Source organism: Rhinolophus sinicus, chromosome 3 (genome assembly GCF_057876585.1).
Source record: "Rhinolophus sinicus isolate RSI-liver-muscle chromosome 3, RSI-T2T, whole genome shotgun sequence".
Classification (NCBI taxonomy): Eukaryota; Metazoa; Chordata; class Mammalia; order Chiroptera; family Rhinolophidae; genus Rhinolophus; species Rhinolophus sinicus.
This window is the reverse complement of record NC_142503.1, coordinates 139,539,481-139,556,080: the sequence shown is the minus strand read 5'-3', so window position 1 is coordinate 139,556,080 and position 16,600 is coordinate 139,539,481. Positions and strand designations below refer to the sequence as shown.

The 16,600-nt window shown below is 39.1% G+C and overlaps 2 protein-coding genes across 8 annotated transcripts in view; both read right to left on the bottom strand.

The window, feature by feature from the left end:
* The window catches only part of CCNDBP1 (cyclin D1 binding protein 1), a 68,624-nt gene extending 59,466 nt beyond the window's left edge, over window positions 1-9,158 (bottom strand). For 3 of the 4 annotated variants that reach the window (XR_012494771.2, XR_012494773.2, XR_016020850.1), the window contains exons 1-9: window positions 8,942-9,158; window positions 8,715-8,774; window positions 8,352-8,437; window positions 5,626-5,707; window positions 4,674-4,770; window positions 4,427-4,500; window positions 3,762-3,838; window positions 3,156-3,424; window positions 2,055-2,115 (exon numbers count right to left, since the gene is read on the bottom strand). Coding sequence is in view for 1 of the 4 variants with exons in the window: in XM_074327852.2 (XP_074183953.2) it covers window positions 395-509; window positions 779-825; window positions 2,055-2,115; window positions 3,156-3,424; window positions 3,762-3,838; window positions 4,427-4,500; window positions 4,674-4,770; window positions 5,626-5,707; window positions 8,352-8,437; window positions 8,715-8,774; window positions 8,942-9,050 (1,077 nt within the window). In the remaining 3 variants the exon portion in view is untranslated. Of the gene's footprint in view, window positions 1-59; window positions 510-778; window positions 826-2,054; window positions 2,116-3,155; window positions 3,425-3,761; window positions 3,839-4,426; window positions 4,501-4,673; window positions 4,771-5,625; window positions 5,708-8,351; window positions 8,438-8,714; window positions 8,775-8,941 lie in introns of those variants that run through there. The other variant, XM_074327852.2, reaches the window with a different exon arrangement.
* Window positions 9,159-9,296: 138 nt separating this feature from the next.
* The window catches only part of TMEM62 (transmembrane protein 62), a 29,704-nt gene continuing 22,400 nt past the window's right edge, over window positions 9,297-16,600 (bottom strand). For 3 of the 4 annotated variants that reach the window (XM_019725383.2, XM_019725384.2, XM_074327854.2), the window contains 3 exons: window positions 14,638-14,742; window positions 12,685-12,803; window positions 9,297-10,114 (listed from right to left, as the gene is read on the bottom strand). In XM_019725383.2, coding sequence (XP_019580942.2) covers window positions 9,788-10,114; window positions 12,685-12,803; window positions 14,638-14,742 — 551 coding nt within the window. In that variant the 3' untranslated portion in view covers window positions 9,297-9,787. The remainder of the gene's footprint in view (window positions 10,115-12,684; window positions 12,804-14,637; window positions 14,743-16,600) is intronic. The other variant, XM_074327853.1, reaches the window with a different exon arrangement.

Here is a 16,600-nt window from a genome sequence, read left to right as displayed (position 1 = left end):
TAAACCTAAATAAAAGCAATGTTCTAGTCTTGCTGATAGAAACTTTGGAAGGGTACTCATTTAACCACTGGCAGGTTAACATTTTATTGAGACTATCAACATCTTTAACAAAGAAACAACACACTTTATTGAAAATAGGGAATAAGGCAGCTTCCCCAGGAACACAAACTCATGCTATTGTATTTTGTATCTAGCACAGAAAAATATATCATACGTATGGTTTATAAATAATTGCCAGTCTGGCTTAGCCAACATCTTTAGTAATAGTGTCTCTTGATTGACAGGAACTCTCTCCCTTTCAATCCAAAAAGCATTCTAGCCCCATTTTAAAAGCAGATATCAGACCCTGGCTGTAATAGTAAGAAAGGGAGAGAGGACAAGTGAGCCTGAAAACTCATAACTCAAGTTCATTCTGAGTAAGTTCCTTGATTCTGTTCATGCAATGATCAATGGCATTGATGAGTAAAGGGATCAAACTATCTTCTGGCTGTGGGGTCACATGACTCGCTCTGCAAAAGGAATGGGGAAAAAGGCAAGTCAAATTTATTAGACTGAAAAAAAAATTTATTAGACTGTCAGGGAAAAACCTATCCTCAACAGGGAGCACAGAAGAAACTATAGTAAGAAAAGGCAAGTTTCTTTTTAGAAAATCAGCTGCTCCAAAACTGAATTGAAAGAAAACACCACACCCACTCCTTGAAATAGGGGTTTGGGAGTTGAGAATGGCTGGGCAGGTTTATTCTTAAAAAGCTATTTGGGGAGAAGTCCTCATACTCACTTTGTAATTTCAAGTGCCTTCTTTAAAACAGACACAAGTTTTGCAGACTAGAAAAGAAACAGAGAAGTTTTATTTTTATGGGAAGGGCTCACCCTGATTATGAATTCTGTTCTATTTAGCAAATTTTTATTAATATTGTTGCTGTAACACTTTTATAAGTTCTTAAAAATATTTTTAAATTAAAAAAAACAGCAAAAAGACTATAACCTGAATTTGTCTCAATTTCTGATAGCTCAGAATGTATAGTAGAAACAACTAATGTTTCTCTTCTATGTACAGAATTTTAAGAACATCAATTACAACATAATATGAGGATGTATGTATGCTACCAATATATAGTACATATTTAAAATTTTTATTTGTGGTAATTAACAAGGCATATTGCCAAAGATATTTATTTCTTAGAAAGTCAATTTTAAAAAGTGAATACAAATAAAAAAAGTTAATGCCCAAAAGGATTCTAATCTACTTCAAGGTGTTCGCATTGTGAAGATACATTTAATGGATCTAATTTCCACTACCTAATTTATCAAATATTATTAGGATTGAAACATCTGATTGTAGAATATAAGCCATTTGGCAGTTTTACTTCTCTTCTCAATAACGTCAGAGAAGAATTTGAGTTTATACAAATAAGAGATTAGAACTCTCTCTATTACAGGACCCAGGACTTGAAAGAATACAATAAAATCAGATTTTTAATGAGGGCTTGATCTTCCATGGTTAAATCACACAATGTGTTTATATTAGAACAGAGTATGTTTCTGGAACATTTATTTTTGCCTACATAGGAATTAGAAACATGTATGACTTCAGGTTGAGAGGATCTGAAAGCACTGCAATAATTAAGAGTTTCTTTTCTTCTTTTCTTTTTTTTTTTAAAGGGGGGCACAGCTCACACTGGCCCATGCAGGGATCGAAACTGGCAACCTTCGTGCTACCAGCACCATGCTCTATCCAACTGAGCTAACTGGCCACCCCAAGACTTTCTTTTCAAAGCAGCATTTTCTAAGTTCTTTGGGTTTTTCTAAACGATCACCCAAGTGGTTATGGAAGAGTACTATCAGAGCTAATCATTAGAATAATTCAACTTCAGCAAAATATTCATCAAGCAAAAACAAATGTAAGAACTAAGACATTACTGTTGTATTTACATCCAAGTGTAACAAATAAATATATTCCCGATAGCTTAAGTATAGCTTAAAGCAAATACTTTAGTATTTAGTATAGAATTAGTGAAATTCTACCAATTAGGTCTACCAATGTAGGTACTTACATTGAGTCGCACAGTCAGGTGGCACACAGGTGGATATATGCTCAGAACCAAGTCATCCACACTACAGACAGAAAGCAAAAATAACCATTAACAAAAAAAAGAAACAAAGCTCAGCTAGTTGGTTTCAGTACACAACTAAGGATGCAATTAGTAAGAAAATGACTCTCTCAGGAATGCCTATCAGTTCCTTAAATTGGGCAACCAATAAAGAATCAATTCAACAGTATTTACTCAACATATACACACCCCATTTTCACTAGGAAATGGGGGGTGTGGGGGGGAACCACTTGGACTGTAGCATGGGACATGATTAATTCAGTTAAAAATGTGAGGACCTGAAACCATCAGTTTAATAACTAATACAGGTGGGGTTCATCTGCACAATGCCACTAAAGTGAGCACCTCTTTAACCAAGTGATCAAATTTAGTACTACCAATAAGGGGACAAACTAACATCATGCGCCTCCCCAAAATGAAGCAATGAGAAGCACAAAACACTTAACTGTGATATTCTTGCCAAAAAAATGTTTAACCTGAATATAATCTGTAATCATGAGAAAACAGTTATTAAATCCAGACTACTGGCTATTCTATAAGACAATTAACCTAGATTCTTTAAAAATGTCAATGTTAAATAAGACTAAAAGGGACAAGTACTGTTGTAGCTGCAAGAAACTAAAGAGATGACAACCAAATGCAGCGACACCTTCACGAGCTGGGAATTTTTTTTCAAAAAAGGAGCTATGAGACATTTTAGAGACAACTGGGGAAATCTGAACATTAGATAACATTATATTCAATATTAAATTTCTTGGATGTAATAATAAGAAATATTTAAGGGTAAAATGCAACTTACTCTCAAATGGTTCAGGGGAAAAATGGCACAACTATCTATAGAGAAATAAAACAATATAGAAAATAATGTGAATAGTAAGTGAATCTAGAAAAGGACGTGTGGGTTTTTGCTGTGATACTTTTTCACCTTTCCGGTAGGTTTGAAAAATTTCAAAATAAAATACTGGGGAAGAAACCTTGGGATGACAGCACAAACTGAGATCAGAATGCTACTGCTCAGATGTTTCAAGTGGGGTTCACACTTACCTAGGGCTGATCTCATCAGAAATATCCACAATGTCATCCAGCTGGGCCACCTGATCCTTCTTCCCATTCTCTGCCACTGAGATCTGGATTTCCTTCAGGCAGGCTTTGGATGTTCTCACCAGTGCAAGGCACGGGATCATGAGCTCTTGATCGTCCTCTGACCAATACAAGTCCTGATTGTTTGGACCCCCCCACACATCACCGTGATTGTCAGAGTTGTCCTCAATGTCATTCAAGAGCCCATGGTAAGGGTCGCATTCTTCCACAGCCTAAGACATATGATGATTTATGTGAATGTCAAATAATAAAAAGTGGCTCCTGTACTTTCAGCATCATGTCTGAGTTGTCCCAAAACCTCCACCAGCTACTTCACTAATGGCTAGAGTTGGATCACTTCATCAACCCTCTTCCTCTCCTAATCCAGCAATGGAACAGAGGGGAATGATATGAAATCACACACTGGCATGGGGTGGGACGTGGGAGACAGGAGCGAGGACAGGATCTGTCTGGTCAATGCTCAGGACATCTCTTCTCATTATAACCAATTCTCATCTACTGGTCACAGAGTTGCCTTCCAAAGACCAATAAAGACAGAGGTCCTCTTACCTGCTCCACTTCTTCATGTGCATCCTTCACTAAATCCACACTCTTTGTCAGCATTAAAAGGGCTGCAGCTTTGTTATCTGTGAATGAAAAATCATAAGCACAATTACAGGAGAAACCCAACAATTCTCTTAAGTCTGCAAAGAACAACCAAGAGTGTTCCCATTTGAAGGGAGTGCCAAGGACAGTCAATAAAAGCGGCAGTTTAAAGTAAAATTCTGACATATCTTCTAGGTATGTCAGAACCCAGAGAGGGGACTAAAAAGCTCTTCATCCTTCACCACAGGAAGAAGTAAAATGGTCACATGGCGTTTCTCATCGTGGTCCTCTAGGATGACTACTGCTTTTGGCCTACCTGGCTCTACCTGGTAACTGCTTATGTGTCCCATAATACTGCTCCTGGGGCAGGACCAGGAGAACAAACCACATTTGTTCAACAAAAGACAGAGGGGAAAAGGGAGTTAGAATTTAGAAATATAAGAACTAAAAAGACTGGCAGAAAGTATTAATATTTACCTTTTGATGTTGGTAATAAACCATATATATTCCACTAAATTCTTTTTATAGGTTAAATATGTATATGCACGGTACAACATGATGTATAAGAATCTAGTATGAGGGGTCTGTCTGCTATTAGAATCAGTGGCCCACTTCCCACTTTTACCCACCTCTTGGTATCCGAGGCACCTGCCTGCATGCAACCCAGACGCTGTTATAGGAAATAAGGTCATTGTTCTCGGGCCTGAGGAAAGGAACCAATAAAGATACGTTAATAATCTAAGTTCCTGTCTCCTAAAAAGATCCTCTTGCTGGTCATTATTCTCAGTTACTAGTAACTTTGCTGTTGAAATGAAGTTTCTCCCTCCCTGAAGCAAGGAACCCCATTAATTAATAACCCAACTGTGGCATCACTACCTCTGAGCTGGAGGGACGCAAAGCACTTCCACAAGCTGAGCCATGCCATCGACGATGTCCACAGTGGCACTCCGAACCAGCTTTCTCAGGGTGGTTCCTGTAGCCAAACCCAAAGACTAAGCAGACTGGTCTTCTTTCCAGAAGTCACCACCTGCTTTTCTGAGAATCTAAGCACTACAGAACTTAAGGTAATATGCACCCACATGCTTTAACTGGAGTGACAACACAAAAGGCAGGTCTGACTTATATCCCCATGTCATTTTCTTGCTCCTCCCACGATTCCTGAGTGCTGTTCTCCAAAAGAGATCTGGAACAAAATCTTTTCATGAGACCATTTCATTAAGGACAGTGGTCCCTTGACACTTGTGCATAAAACACAAAAGTTAAACCATTTGTGATAACCTTGAAGATCCAGGAGACATGTATTCATTTATAATTTTGGCATGATTATAATCAAGGCATGGATCTACAGGCGGGGCTGGAGGCCACTTAACCTATAAGGGAGCTGAGAAACACGGTGCGATGTAATATGGGTGAAGGAGACGGGGGATAGCCCCGGCATGGGTATTGGCTGAGATTCAGCCAACGTCTGTGGTGGTTAAAATTGGTTAGAGAGGCAAGAGCCAATGAGAATTAAAACCTTAGAGTCAGGCAAGGCTCTAAAACCTTAGAGTCAGGGAAGATGGGAATACAGCACCTGTATCTAAAGGATTATTGATGGAAGTTACTTACATTATAAAATTATTAGGTTGGTGCAAAAGTAATTTCAGTTTTTGCAATTATTTTTAACCTTTTAAACTGCAATTACTTTTGCACCAACATAGTATCTTTGCATTTTGTGGGAGAAGTTACCTCACATGATCAAACTGAGGAAAAGGTAAGTCTCCAGACACAAACCGTCATGTTAGCACAGATCTACTCTATCAACACTCAGGTGTACATAGCGGCTTACCCTGATCCTTGGGCAGTGAGTAGTATACTGCAATAATTGCCTTGATGGCAGCACGGACCTGTTCACAGAACCTCTGGGTTTCCTATGAAGCAATAGACCAATTTCAAAATGAAAAAAAAAAATGGATTGGATGTGGTCAACCCTTCTACTGTGGAAGAGAGACAAAAGAGAGCAGACATCTGGACAGCGTCATCAAACACTTTCTGAAGTCTTATTACGAGTTAGGCCTTGTGTTATTTTCATAACATAGAAGAGTGAACTGGACACCAGCTGCTGAGCTGATAACTCAATAAAATATTAAGCAGTTGGAAAAATTTATTCTTCTTATCTGCTGTGAAACAGTCACCTTATCCTAGACCAGGAGTTGGCAAACTATGGCCCACAGGCCAATCAGGTACGTGGCCAATTTTTGTAAACAGTGTTACTGGGATAGCCATGCTCTTTCATTTACATGTTATCCATAGTTGTGTTTGTACTACAGAGTTGATTAGTTGGCCTGCAAAGTCTGAAATATTTACTATCTGGCCCTAGACAGAAAAAGTTTGCCAATCCCATTTTAGACCATTAACCAGGTGTCTTGTCTCTCTAACAGGAACACAATATACCTAAAGATAATTAGTATGGACTCTACAATGCTCAATGTTGACTGAGCAGTCACTGCCATTCTCTTTTCTTCCTTTTCCTCACTTTGCTACTCAATTCTAAGCTAGTTCTATGTAAAATGTGGTCTAGAGATTGGTGCCAGTCCATAAAGTGTTTGTTACCAGTCTGGGATGGATAAGTACAATGATTGAGAGTGTTTAGAAACTTTTATGGTAATTTGACATTGCTTCAACAACCAAACACATCATTTTATAAAAGTACCAGTCCATGTGGAATTGGAATTAAAACAAACAAAACCATTCATCAGTAAGACTAACATGCTGAGATTCTAAGAAAGCAATTGAGATTCAAATATATATAATTGAAATAAAACCAAATTCTAAGTTTTCATCTGAGTGAAACCACTGACCTGAACATGTATGGAAAAATAGTCCTATACTGCCTCCTCATGGTATCTTACTAACTGTAAATTTTAGGAGCAAGTCCTAAGTGTATCTGAAAGAAAAGAGTTGGCAGATAAGAAAAATAAGATAATATTATTACTCCCTTTGAAAAAAAATATTGACTTTCTTCTGCAAAACTTTTTCTTTCTTTTCTTTTTTTTTAAAGATTTTATTGGGGAAGGGGAACAGGACTTTATTGGGGAACAGTGTGTACTTCCAGGACTTTTTTCCAAGTCAAGTTGTTGTCCTTTCAGTCTTAGTTGTGGAGGGCGCAGCTCAACTCCAGGTCCAGTTGCCATTGCTAGTTGCAGGGGGCGCAGCCCACCATCCCTTGCGGGACTCGAGGAATTAAACTGGCAACCTTGTGGTTGAGAGCCCACTGGGCCATGTGGGAATCAAACCGGCAGCCTTTGGAGTTAGGAGCATGGAGCTCTAACTGCCTGAGCCACCGAGCCGGCCCTGCAAAGCTTTTAAAGTGCTCTTATACAATTCATCTCTTGTTCCCTCATCACAGATCTCTGAGTTATGTAGGGGGAGCGAGTTTATCATTGTAGGTGCAGCAAAGATATTTTTCCATTTCAAAACATCTGGATATATAGACTGAAAAAGAGAATGAAACTATTGACTATGAAAATCAAATAAGGCAATGAGTACGCCATTTTTAAATAAACTTATCCCAAATTAAGTATACCTCGCTCTAGAAAAACTGGGCATAGGGCATACCTGATCACAGTCAACATGTTTATTTTCATTCGTTTTATAATAAAGCGTTATTAAAAATGTATAAATTCTTTGTTCTAGCAATTCCACTCCCTGGATTTTTTTTTTTACACACATACTCAAATATTGTATTAGGCAATTTACCACAGCACTGTTTATAATAGCTACAAGTTGGAAACAGCTTAAATATCCACATAGAGTACTGGTTAAATAAATTACAGGCACATGTACTCTACTGAATACCATGCAGCCATTACAAAGAAATGAACTTTGTATGTGCTGCTGAGAATCAATTTGCAAGCTATATTGCTAATTTTTTTCCAAAAGAAGGTTCAGAAAAGTGTTTATGGTATCATATCATTCGTGTGAAAAGAAGCAGGCATATACACATAAATGTGCATACGCTTAGAATAGATATGAATAATCAAAAGGAACTGAGGAGGGGAGACAAACTTTTTAGCACACTTAACTTTGATATCTTTTGAATTTTATACTGTATAATTGTTACTGGTTAAACATAAAGAATAATTCAATGTAAAAAGGGTATTATGCAATATAACAAAAAAGATGTAGCTCCGACACCAGATAGATCCTAATTTAAAATCTAATTCCACTGCTTATTACCTTAACCTGAGCCTGTGAGCCCGCTTACTCATCTGTCAGATGGGGATCATATATGTGAAAACAAACTGCAGGTGCTTAAAAAAAATTATCAGAAAGGAAATAACCAGGATGCACTTCAAAATGAACCAATACTATTTAGATGACCTGCCTACTCCATGCCAAGTACTGCACTTGGCAATGTAGTCTTCACAACAATCCTGTGGGGTGAGAACTGCAGTCTTATTAATGACAGATGAGAATAAATCCCATGGCTTGAGTGTAAAAGGTGGAAAGAAAATGGGAGGATTCCTGAGGAATAACAAGGCAGCGCAAGGATTCCAGGAAAGTAAAGCCCACCTGTGAGGACGGCAGTGGCAGTGGAAGTCTAGAGAAGACCTCGGTCATAGTCGTGGCTTCCCTTGACACTTTCACAGCTGCCTCATCTGGAGGGGGTGGGGGGATGACAAAGGAGGAAGCAGGAGGCAATATGTTAGTACCAAAAGGATAAGGCTGCAGCTGCTGCACGGACTTTAAAGATAACGCGTTCTCTCTACACCCTTAGACGTAGAGAGAACACCTCCAAAAATCAATGTTTTATATTACAACCTGTGAGGGTATATGGTGAGGTATCCCCGCTGAGAGGATGCGTTGGGGGGGGGGGAGAGAACGGCGGGTGGGGGAGGGGTTGGGACGCTGGGAGAAGACAGGACAGGCACTCACTGAGTCTTCTCCAAAACGTCTTCCGATTGAACTCCTTGGTGGTCTCCCGGGCTTCGCCGACTGGGTGTGCGTGGCGTGTGGGCCGCCAGGTGGCAAAAGAAAAGCAGAGGTTAGCGGACACACCTCCGGCCCCCCACCTCCTCCACCCGGGTCCCCGCCCCACAGCTTGCCCTCTTCCCGACCCAAGGCTGCCCCTGCGGTCGCCCGGCCCAACAGCGTCCGCTCACCCCGCACTCCGGGCAACAGCAACCGCAGCTCCCCGGCTAAAAGCCGGAGCTGCTCCAAAGGCGGAGTCAGGGTAGAGATCGCGGCTGCAGGTGCACCTGCGCCCGCCATCTCAGCAGATCGCCTGGGGCCTGCAGACAAAAGACGCCACAGCAGCGACCAGAGACACAGCGATAGTCGCTCCACTTCCGGGCGTCACAGACCTGAGTTAGTTTCCGGCAACAACCTGCCCCGCCCCAGCGGCCCAGCCACGCCCCCTCCTTCTCCAGAGGCGGGGTCACGCCTGACACTCCTCCCCCGACCCCGCCCTCCTCCCACAGGCCCAAGGCCGGCCGCACACGCAAGGACCAGTCCGGGTTATTTCTTATTTATCATTCATTTATTTGATTGGTTGAAAACACACCCGACTCAGGAAGCAGAAAATAGAGACTGGGAGCTATAATAATAGCTCAAGGGTAGTCAGGGTCAGGCTCAAGTTCACACTGGTTCTCTTTCCCTAAAGTGGCACCCTTGACAGCTAGGTACTGTGCTAGGTACTTTACATGAGGTAAACCTAAAAACACTGGGCTGCAGATGCGCCCATACACATCCAGGCCCTCCTGTAGATCTAGATACAGGGTTTCTCTTCACAAAAGTAAATCAATCCTTTGCTTTCTTGAGGAAGGAAGGAATCATGGCATTATTTGGAGACTTTTCTGCACTCCATTCTGCAGGAATCACTAGTGGGTAATTTCCTCAACTCCCAGGCGTCCAAGGAGCAGCAGCTCCCCGAAGCGTGCCCACCAATACTGGCTTTCCACCTGCTGCTGGGGCAGAGGCCTACAGAGGTGGATGGTGAGACATGGCTTTCAGGAGCTCAAGTGGCTTTTTAACTGCACTGTGAAGGTTCCAAGCTTGTCGGAGTTCCGTGTCCACACACAATGAATGAGAACAGGTGTCAGCAATGTCAACCAGGTCCTTAAAGGGGAAAAGAAAAACGCTAGAGTTCCAAATGTCATATGAAGAAAGTAGCAGGAATAAATCTGCCAGATGTACAGCAGTAACATAAGAAGGTGAACAGGTATAATTTTCAAGCGTTTTCCTTGACGGAGATGAGACCTGAAGTTGTGACCAAAGCACCGCTGCAGCAAGCTCCAACACAGGTAAGCCATCAAAGGGATGTTAAAAAACGCCAACTAGAAAGAAGAGCAGGACAGAACCATTAGCTTACCAGCAAGTCCTCCGAGGGGTCGGGGTAGGGTCTAATACATTATTGGTGGCTCCTAAGAATATGTTGCTTTCTGTCTTGAGGGTTACCTCTGATTCGTTATGCTTTGATCACACTTGGTTATAACACTAAAAACAGTTGACTTGCAGTTAGTTATATATCTGCCTGTATCCTTTTCTTCATCGTAAAGGCAGGTGCCCTTGATAATGTTTAAGGTGGAAATGAATAGATGTGTGAATACACATACATATCCTTTTTTTTTTTTTGGCAGAGTGAGGGGGTCTTGGGTATCAATATTTCTTTTTCTTTGTATTTTTCTTTGAAGTAGCATGATGAGTACTGGAATACAGATTAGAAGATTTAAGTTATAATCCAAGTTTAACTGCTGTATCATTCATTCATCACCCATTAGGTGGCAGGCACTGCTATGCTCTAGGCTTGGGACATACTGGTGAACAAGTCAGAAAAGATGCATCATAGTGTTTACAGTCTAACAGGGAGAAGAAAAACCAAATAAATAAATAAATAAAATAAACAGGAAAGATAATTATAGACTATGAGAAATTCAATGAAGGAAATAACTGGGTCATGAGAAGGCAACTGGGAAATGGGCTCTCTGAGGCTCAAAGGACAGGCCTGAGTCAGTGGAAAGAAGTGCATTCCAGACAGAAGAATCAAGTGAAATCCCAGAGGTGGGAGAGGTCTTGGCCTATTTAAGGCCAATGGGCCTGGAATATGATGAGCCAAGTGGAAATTGGGACAGTCGGCAGGACCAAGATCATATCACTGCTCTGTTTAAAGGGTTTTAAGCTGAGAAGTGAGCTGATTAAGGTTTTGAAAGGACCACAGTGGATGCTCTGTGGCAAACTGACAGTAGGGAGGCAAAAACAGCAGTAGGAAGACCAGTTAGGGGGGTCATGCAGTAACCCAGAAAAGAAATAATTATGATTTAGACTATGGTGGTAGCAACACGGATGGAGAGAAGCGGTGGATTCAAGATATGTATTGGAGGTAGAGCAAACAAAATATTACTTGCTGATGAACTAGATATAGGGTACAAGGGAAGGAGAAGAACTGAGGATACATCCTGAAGAAACTGCATGAACTGGAGAGCCATTTATTAAAATTGCAAAAACTAGGAACAATTTTGTGGGTAGAAATTAAAGGTCCTATAAGAGATATACTATGAAGCTGAGATGCCTATTAGATATCTAAAGGAAGATGTGAAATGGTAGGTGGAGATATAGGTACCTGAAATGCAGAGAAAAGGTCCAGATCAGAGATATAGATTTAGAAGTCATGGGCCTAGATCAGGGGTGTCCAAACTGCGGCCCACGGGCCAACTGTGGCCTGCAATCCATAGTTAATTGACCCGCAGCAAATTCCAAAAATATATTTAGTTTACTTAAATAAACCAGGTGAGGCAATACGTACTTCACCTCGAGTGAGTGGCCCGGCTGTTTGTATATTTTACCGCATATGGCCCTTGGTAAAAAACGTTGAAAAAAGTTTGGACACCCCTGGCCTAGATGATACATAAAATCCATCATCAGTGTACTACTTATTCAAATATGAATATAAACCCACCCTTTGGTAAGGCTCAGGTTTTACTTGGTGTAAGATTGCTCCTGAGAGACAACTTCCATTTACATAATAGAAAATTGAACTGGATCCAGGACATATGTACATATGAAATACTGCTATACAGAGAATGTTCTGGCCTATGGTCAGTGTTTGCAGAGGTCTTCTCTATTTGTTTATCTCTAATTCTGCTGATCATGTTTTAGTGCCCTGTTATGAGGCTGTGAACTCATTTTGAATAATGTTTTTGGATCTCTTCTAAAACTTCAGATCATCACCTCCAGATTTTGGTCCATTGGTCCTACTAGGTGAGTAAAATAAATAGGTAAATAAAATAAAATAAAAAGGTAAATACCTTTCAAACTATTTAGAGATTTGCTACAGGTCAGGATTTTGTTTATGTGTTTGTTTGTTTTAAAAGCATCTCAATCCAAATGTAAACCAATATATCAGTGTTTCTCAAAGAAGTGTACTAATAAGACAATACTGGAACGCCCAGGTCTGGTTTTGCCCAGGGCAGCTCTCACTGGATAGCTAACCCACTTTTTGTGTATGTCTATTTTTCCTTTCCTCCCGCTGAACTATTTTCCTTCTTCATTATCATAATCAGTTTTGCCCAGAAGTCTATCATTTATTCTATCATGAGTCCCTTGTTTCATTTTTTTGTCAATGAAAAGCTCAGTGAAACAAACAACAAAAACCAAAATCACTTTCACCTCTCATAAACCCTGCCTGCCAAAAATATATTTTAGATGTTTAAATGACAATAGTGGAAGAAAGAGCTTAGGAAGCATGCAAAAGGCAAACAAAACACCAGCTATTAAAGTCTTCCCTGCCAGTAAATTAGGAAACATGATTTATGGTGTTCAATTTGGGATTTGGGATTTAATGCGTATGTGTTATACAATTAGTCCAACAAAACTAAGGTGTTCTTAAATTGCATTTCTGACTTCTTACCTGGAGAATTCCAACAATAAATGTTACACTGCCTTGTAGGAAATGCCCATCAACAAAGATCCCAAAGGAAAAGCAGCAACCTATTTTGCCCTTAGTAATTTCACCAATAAACCATGGTCCTAAAGAGGCAATGGAGAAGAAATAAGAAGATTACATAACTATGACTCTGTAATATAACTATTACATACATCACAAGATGCATTTACAGGAATAACGAAGAAATATGAGACCATTCATCTATAAGCATTTTATTTGCATAGCTTTTCTTCTTTGCTAATCTCTATGTTGCACCCAGCGTCCTAGCTAACCAGCTATTTGCTCCTCTGCTCCATATTTCTCTGATTATAAAATTATCTGAGTACATGCTATACCTGGAATAGATATGTAGCTTATAGATTCCAAAAACATACTGGAGTACATTCACAAAGATTAAGAGATTTTGTTGCAATAATAACTTCAATACAATGCATTAACATTTCCTTTAAGAAGCAAAGAGGTATTCCTCAGAAATTAATTTTCCAGATAACTGAGATTTACTCCTTTAAACTATAAAACTTCAACCACTTTCATCTTTCTAAAATGCACTTCTCTTTTTGATTAATATTAATGAATGATTCTGGCCTTTTCTTGCTGAACCATAGGCTTTGCTTTGTACGTCAACTACATACTCAGGGTGAACATGTGCAGAGTTTAACTTGCTTCTTTATTTTAATTTTTCATCTGTAATGCCAGAATGACTTCTCTTCTGCCTACTATTATTTACTGCCCCTTCTTAGTATCCAGGTTTCTGGAACTACTATATTGTTAAGGATGATTAAAGGACAGTCAGACTTCCTTTTCCAAAATGCAAATACCATAATTTCCTGTTCAGAGTTCAGCTTTAGAAAGTCATACATAATTTTCTCAGATATATATCACGTAAACTCCATTAGATAAAAATTAGCCTAAAAAAAGTGTTTTCCCTTCAAGTTTCAATTTTTAAAAGAGGAGCAACTTCTCCCCTCTTAATGTTTTCTTTTACAGCCAGGAACCAAATCACTGCTTTGCCTCCTAGTGTAAGACAAGTGTCTAAAACAGCTTCAACCTATCTTCCAACAAGAAAACTGGCCTCCACGGGGAATCTGTCACAGCTTGTTATACATTATTGTAAAATGTCATATTTCTTTTTTTTACTACTTTGTGTTCTCTGGTCAGAGTTACTAATGAGCAAAGAAAAGTCCAAAGGTGGAATAAAAGTACGAAACAAAAACTAAACAACAAATAGCCTAACTGACTTTTAGTCCCTAAGGTACGTTAGTAAAAAGCTTTAAAAAGAGACCCACTGTGCTTTCTGCTTCCATAAGTGGCTAAGTGACTTTGTAAGTATTGGGTATAATAATTAATATAACAGCAGAGCTCAGATATGCCTACATGCTCTACTCATCTCAGTTTCTTTCTTTTCTCGGCTGAGTTTTCAGGAGCCATGCATTAGTAAATTATTCACTGAACGACATACTCCGTAGGCACTGTGCTTAGTACTGAACATTGAGGTGAACCAAACAGATAGGACATCAATGGTATGCTAATGAGGGGAGAGGTGATAAACACAGAAGGCAATCATAAATTGTGATAAAGTAATGAAGGAAATAAAAAGCATGATGAAATAGAGGGCAAAACTTTAAGGTAGGCAAAGAAGACTGCTCTGAGGAGATGGCAATTAAGCTGAACTTGTATCTTCTGTTATATTTCCATGCAAATTCTGCAATGGTCTTCTTAGCACCCATAAGTTAACTAAATGTCCTTTAAACATGGTAGGAAAGAACTTTATTTCCCAAGAGCATACCCCAGGAAATGACTTACGAAGGAACCATGCGCCGTTTGTTATGCTCTCCAGAGCCTAAATGATTCTATTGTCAAAATTCTCAATATATTCTATGGCAGAATTCACAATCTCAGATTTCCTAATGGACTTACCCAGCACTGTATATAGAGTCAGCAACAACACAGAATAGTAGAAGATATTTATTTTGCTCAAGACATGAAGGGAAAATGAGGTCAAATTAATAAATCCTGGAGGTCCTAAAGAGAATATATATTGAAAAATCCAGTAAACACATACAAAGTTCAATTTCTTTATAATATTTTCTAGAAGATTTCCCTGGCTATCTACTACATATAGTCAACAAATAGTTTGTTATATGGTAACTATACAGATGAGAGCACTTTAAATTCATAGGTTGGCAGGAATTCTGATAAGTCGATTCACTTAGAATTGCAGAGGGTAGGAAGTGAATTTCACACAAAGCCTGATAACGCATGATGTTTTTCACTTTGTGTGTTACATGCTTGCTATTCACTCCTCTCTCCGCTTCTTTCTTGTTCTAGCCTGTTACTTCTCAAAGTATTAATCTACGTATCCACCTATAACATTTATTATTCATTTCAATTAAACAACCTTTAGCCTTAGAGGAAGCTATGCTTTAAACTTTAAGCAATGATTCTCTACTTGGCACATTAGAATAACCTGGGGGAACTTTTAGAAAATACTCATGCCCAGGTCTCACCCTCCAGAGATTCTGATGTAACTGGCCGGAGGAGGCCAGGAGCTTAGGCAGCAACCCAAGTGATTCTAAGCCACCAGGACTGAGAAATACTGCTTTAGGGCCATGCTTCTCAGACTTAACTATGCATTGGAACCATCTGGGGAGCTTAAAAAACCTGAAGCTTAGGTCCTACCCCTATATATTCTGATATAATATTATTAGTGCTGTGTAGACACTGAGATTTTAAAAGTTCCCCAGGGGATGCTAAGGTGTCATCAAAGTTGAGAAGTGTTGTTTAAAGAAAAGAACTGACCTGCGGGTGGAAGAAGGGTTTTGAGTCTCTCCTCTCTCTCTTATTAGCTATGAGACTATTAGACGATATAACCTCCCCAGTCCTTAGTTTTCTAATCTTTAAAATGGAGACAATAATACCTACCTCACAGGATTGTTGTAAAAATTACGTTAGATAATACAGGTAACAATATGTTGTAAATTTTAAATAACTACACAAAGATATTGTTATCACCACATGAGGCTGGGACCCTCCCTCAAACATTTATTTATTTACATTATGAGCAGGAAAATACATGTGTTCAATAATGTTTCTTGAACTTTTTCATAGAAGTTATATATATATATATATATATGCAGGAAAACATTCAGTAGGATGTGTATACTACCTATTCAGTTAACCATTTTACTGTTTAATCATTACTATAGTACTTCCCTCCCCCATAATCAGTCCCTGATCCCAGACATTTCACCCAATCCAGGAAGGGATAAGGAAAATTTAATTCAATATGAATTATATTAACTTTTGCTCTGAGAGACGCATTAGAGCTGATTGTCCAGCTAGGTATTATTTTTGGGGAAACACGGTATGTATCAATTAAACATCAAGAAGGACTATAAGGATTCAGAGAAGCAACAGCTCATTATGACCTGGAATGGTTGCAGAAAATAGTACGGAAAAAGAGGGTTTGAGGAGGGTTTCAGGTGAACCCTAAAGGATGATAAAATTTAGATAAGTTTAGAAAAGTAATTTAAATTAGATAATAGCCTGGGAAAAAGCACAGAAACAGAAATGAACATGGTATGTGTAGGGAACAGTGAAAAATTATCTAGGCTGAAATACAGGTAACTGGTTGAAGACATGGCTAGTTACCATGTTTCCCTGAAATAAGACCTAGGCGGACCATCAGCTCTAATGCGTCTTTTGGAGCAAAAATTAATATAAGACCCGGTCTCATATTATATTATATTATATTATATTATATTATATTATATTATATTATATTATATTATATTATATTATATTATATTATATTATACTATTTATATAAGACCCGGTTTATGTTACAGTAAAATAAGACTGGGTCTTATATTAATTTTTG